This window comes from Gopherus evgoodei, chromosome 21 (assembly GCF_007399415.2).
Source record: "Gopherus evgoodei ecotype Sinaloan lineage chromosome 21, rGopEvg1_v1.p, whole genome shotgun sequence".
Taxonomy (NCBI): Eukaryota; Metazoa; Chordata; order Testudines; family Testudinidae; genus Gopherus; species Gopherus evgoodei.
Window position 1 is genome coordinate 17,381,831 of NC_044342.1, and position 5,203 is coordinate 17,387,033.

The 5,203-nt window shown below is 43.7% G+C and overlaps 1 protein-coding gene across 1 annotated transcript; it reads right to left on the reverse strand.

Annotated features, from left to right (window-relative positions):
- Nucleotides 1-4,048: 4,048 nt before the first annotated feature.
- LOC115638275 (olfactory receptor 12D1-like) lies at nucleotides 4,049-4,984 on the reverse strand. The gene has a single exon (XM_030539861.1). It carries the CDS (start codon nucleotides 4,982-4,984, stop codon nucleotides 4,049-4,051), a length of 936 nt encoding a protein of 311 aa, XP_030395721.1.
- Between the last annotated feature and the right edge of the window lie 219 nt (nucleotides 4,985-5,203).

Genomic DNA, 5,203 nt, shown 5'->3' on the forward strand with positions numbered 1-5,203 from the left:
CTGTTTTCCTGTGATGTAATGGAATGGGATTGGTTTTTATTCGATTATTTCTCTTCAGCTTCTACTAGTACTTTATCAACTTCCATCCTCCCCTCTTTACTAGGGTATAGAGAATCCCTATTAATAAATCCTCTCCTAAGAGAAGTCTCCATCCAAACCACGTACTCCTAAGCACCTGTCAATATTCCCCCAAACCTTAGTTCAAAAATTCCTCTATGACCTTTTTAATTTTAATTTTCCTTTACAAAATGTTTAATTCATAGACCTTAAGGCCAGAAGGGACCATTGTGTTCATCTGGTCTGACGTCCTGAACACCATGGGTCGTAGATCCTCACCCACCCACTCCTGTAACAGACCCATAACTTATAGTCTGTTACACAAGTCCTCAAATCATGGTTTAAAGGCTTAATGTTACAGAGACTCCACCATTTACACTTCTTTAAACAAGCTAGTGACACATGCTCCATGCGAAACAAGGAAGCAAAAAATCCCCAGGATCTCTGTCAATTTGAGCTGGAGGGAAATTCTTTCCCACACCCAAGTATGGCAACCAGTCTCTTTTTCTTTCTGACCTTTCACCCCCCACTGTTCCACCAGCTCTAAGGTATCCCAATACTTTAGGTGTTGCTGCTGCTAGTTCCAAAAATCAGTAGTCAGCTCATATGCTGTGTGCACCAGCCAATTGAAAATAGAATGAAAAAGAGAAAATGGAGAGATTGAGAAAGAAGTGGAAAAAAATGAAGTATAAGAAAGAAATACAGGGAAAAAAGGAAGAATAACAATTTCTTAGTCTGAGAAACCTCTGAGGATTTGCCTCTGCTGATAAAAAGAGTGAATTGTTATAAGCTTTTCCGTTCCATATCATATCTGAGTAAACGGCATTCCTCTTGATGCTGAAATATTATAAAAATGACATGGGATAAAGACCACTATAGGGGAAATTTCAGAGATGATTGAACACTGAAAATCTTGATGACTGTGCAAGTGAGTCATCCTTTTATTACAGTTACACTCTCTGAAACACCTAGGTTGTTAGCAGTGAAGGGAAATTTCCTTTCATCTGACAGCTCGTCTGGGAGAGAATCCTCTCCTCACTTGAGAATTTCAAGCTGCAAAACAAACAAGACCAACATTTCCTGGAGAGATGGAAGACAACAATATTGTGAGGAGTAGAGTTGGCTAAAATCAAAAAGAGCAACTGATTTGCAAATATTTTCACTGGCATATATTTCACTCAATTTCTGTAAACAGTATTTGCGTAGTGAAGTAATTCTTTTTGAGAGGTTGGGAAAGCCATGCTGGTGTGGAGGTTGTAGAAACAAGAGACATGAGCTGAGAACATCAAAGCTAATGGAGGGATATTGATCTCCAGGCCTCATTAAAATTAATGAGTATTAGTGGGCATTGGGAGTATAGGCCTCTTTGAAAATCAATAGATACCATAACTCAGGGGTCCCCAATGCGGTGCCCGCTGGTAACATGGCACCCACGGGGGCATTTTAATGCACCCGCGTCCTGGCCACCAGGAAAGCACCCGCCGAAATGCCACAGTGGCATTTTGGCGGGGACGCCTCTTGATCATGCCACTTGCCGTCAAGTGACATCATCGAGAGGCATCGCCCCCGAATTTTGGCGGGGACGCCTCTCGATGACACCGCTTGCCATTGACAAGTGACGTCATCGAGAGGCGTCGCTCCCGAATTTCAGCAGGGACGCCTCTCGATGATGTCGCTTGTCGACGGCAAGCGACATCATCGAGAGGTGTAGCACCCGCCAGCTGAAAAGGTTTGAGACCACTGCCATAACTGAGGTATAAGCACTTGAATAGAACTAAATAAAGACAGACTCTGGCTTCAAAGCTTGGGGCTTACAGCATATTTCCAAAGGTATTTAGGTACCTCAAAATGCATCTACTGGTAGTTACACAAGCACTTACATAGGAACATAAGACTAGTCAGACTGGGCCAGACCAAAGATTCATCCAGCCCAGCATCTTGTCTTTTGACAGTGGCCAACACCAGGTGCCCTAGAAGAAATGAACAGAACAGGTAATCATCAAATGATCCATCCCCTGATGCCCATTCCCAGCTTCTGGGACACCATCCCGAACATCCTAGTTAATAGCCATTGATGGATCTATCCTCCATGAACTTATCTAGTTTTTTATTGAATCCTATTATAGTTTTGGCCTTCACAACATCCTCTGGCAAGGAGTTCCTAAGTGTGTTAGGCATCTAATGCCTCTTTGACTCACTTGATGAAGTGCTCTGTTCCCCTCTAGTGGCAACTATGCATGTGGAGTGGTTGATGTGTTGCTATGGCCATGGTTAACAGAACTGTGTCTTTTAGCCCCAGTAGTAGGAACGTTTGCTTTACTATCCCAAGATCCTAAGTTTTGATTACTTATGCTGATGTTTCCAGCAGAAAATTGAGATTTGCTTTTCTGATGAGAAATCAATATGTTTTGAGAAAAGCCAAATCCTTTAATAGAAAACACAGAAAGGTAGGGATGGAAGGGACCTCAAGAGGTCACTTGGGCCAGCCCCCATGCTGAGATAGGACTGAGGAAACCTAGACCATCACTGACAGGTGTTTGTCTAAACTGTTCTTAAAAACTTCCAGTTATGGGCATTCCACAACCTCCCTTGGTAATCTGTTCCAGAGCTAAGCTAGCCATAAACTTAGAAACTTTTTCCTAATATCCTACTTAAATTGCCCTTGCTGCAAATTAAGCCAATTCCTTCTTATTCGGCTCTTGGTGAATGTGGTGAGCATAAACTTTGAAGCTCTGAACAAAGGACTGAATGACCCATCTAAGCTGTGGATGTGTTCTAGAGGGACTTTCAAGCCAGAAAACTCACCAATACTGCTAAGAACCTGATATGTGGATTTTGAATCTTTGTATGTATGTGGGTGCTTTATCATTTAACAGCTCTCTTCTTGTTCTTTCTATTTTTCTTTATAACAAACCTTTAGTTTTAGGCACTAAAGGATTGGCTGGCAGTGTGGTATTCTGGGTAATATCCAAACCTATATTGACCTGGTAACGTGGCTGGCCCTTTGGGGTCAGAAGAACATTTTGTAGATGTGAACAAAGTTTTTTAAATAACTTCTCACTGTACTGGAGCTATGTGCTGACTGGAAACCAGAGAACTGGAATGCAATAAAAAGGTCTATATGATTTCTTTTTTGCTTCTTGATAACTAGATAACTCCCTTATCGTCAGTTTCCCCTCCTGTAAAGCAGGAGCCTCTCCCAGCTGTTGCTCCTGCCTCTCTGTGGTGCACAACTCACAGCTCGCTGGCTCTACCAGCTGCCGTGCAGGGAAGGGACCCAGCTGCACTACATGACGGTGCAGGGCTGGCAAAACCAGGCAGAAAGCAGGGGGGCACGTGACCCTTGTGCGCCCTGTGTGTTGCCTCAGGTTTGACATGATTTGTTCTTAAAAATCCATGCTGGCTGTCACTTATCACCTAGGTTTGATGAGTATTGTAAATTATAGAGAAAATAAAACCGAGAATTTCCTAATTAGTATGTAAGAAATCCAAACATGTTAATTTGTGGAATTACACAAATAGTTCACCCATATAACCTTAAATCTGACCTATCATGGAGTTTTCCAGCTTCCCAGAGAGTGAAACTCAGGGAAATATTATGCACATGCTCTATTTGAATAATTTTATTTATTTTATACCATTAGTGATCATTCCCCTTTGTCTCCCCCACATTATGCCTTTAACTCAAAGTTTATCCAACAGCAGACTATAAAGTGGAGTTAATGTTCAGACCTCGTCAGTAATTTTGGGATAAATATATTATAAGTATGTTGTAATTTTTCGCAAAAGGACACAGGATAGTCACCATTATAATTAAACAAAACCCAAACATCTTACAATAAGAAATGACATTTGAGTTCCCACATAACTTTAATTCTGCTCTGCAGTGACACCACTAAGGGGAAATTGGAATAAAAAAGTACTGTTCTTAAAAAAAAAATCGTGCATCAACAAAGACTAACTTTTTTTTTGGTCTTCTTTTAATTCATGTTCATTTAGGGAAGAGTTTTCTGTTCAGGAATTTCTTTAGGGCTGTTTTCATCTCCTTGTTTCTCAGGGTGTAGATCAGGGGGTTCAGAACTGGGGTGATGATGCAGTACATGAGGGTGGGTATCATGTCTCTTTCAGAGGGGAAACCCGGTGAGGAAACCATGTAGTTGCTGAGGACTGGCATATAGAATAGAGACACCACGGTGAAGTGGGATGCGCAGGTGGAGAAGGCCTTTCTCCTACTTTCCCGTGAGTGGACTTTCAGGAGGAGGAAGGAGATGATGTAGATGTAGGAGAAGAGGGTGAAGACAAATGAACTCAGACCAAGGACACCAGCATCGATGTTGAGCAGGGTCAGGTTGAGGTGGGTGCTGCCACAGGCCAGGCTCAGCAGGGGCTTGATATCACAGAAGAAGTGGGGGACAAGGTTGGAGCCGCAGAATTGTAGCCGGGAGGTCATGACTGTGGATGTAAGGGCGTGCAGGAAGCTGGTGGACCAGGTGGCCGCTGCCAAGAGCAGGCAGGTCTGTGGACTCATGACCAGCCTGTAGCGCAACGGGTTGCAAATGGCAACATAGCGGTCATAGGCCATGACAGCCAGCAGCACGGCCTCACTGGTGCCAAGGAGGTGGAAAAAGTGGAGCTGGGCCAGGCAGCCGGCAAAGGAGATGGTCTGGTGTTCATACAGGAAACCAGACAGCATCTTGGGCACAGTAACTGTGGAAAAGCAGATGTCCAGGCTGGCGAGGTTGCCGAGGAAGAAGTACATGGGGATGTGGAGCTGGGGTTCGGCCACTACCGTGGTTATGATGGCCCCATTACCCAGCAGGCTGGTTACGTAGAGCAGGAGGAAGAGAGGGAAGAGGAAGTGATTCAGCCCTGGGAGATTGGTCAGGCCCAGGAGGACAAACTCACTCACCTCTGTCTGGTTCTTCATTGCTGAGGATGGGAGGGACACATGCCAGCGCAGAAAGAGATGCACAAATTGCTGTAATTTGTATTTCAACAAGCACCTGCCACCCAAGCTCTCAGAGTGCCTAGTGATTATTAATTTAACTTTCCAACTCCTGCTACAGGTTAGCATTTCCATTTCATAGTCGGGGAAATGGCAGTAGAGAGGGGCAATGTATCATCTATATACCTGTATCTATAAAAT

Coding starts and splice junctions, on each gene's coding strand:
- LOC115638275 (XM_030539861.1), bottom strand. CDS start 4,984: ATGAAGAACCAGACAGAGGTGAGTGAGTTTGTCCTCCTGGGCCTGACC.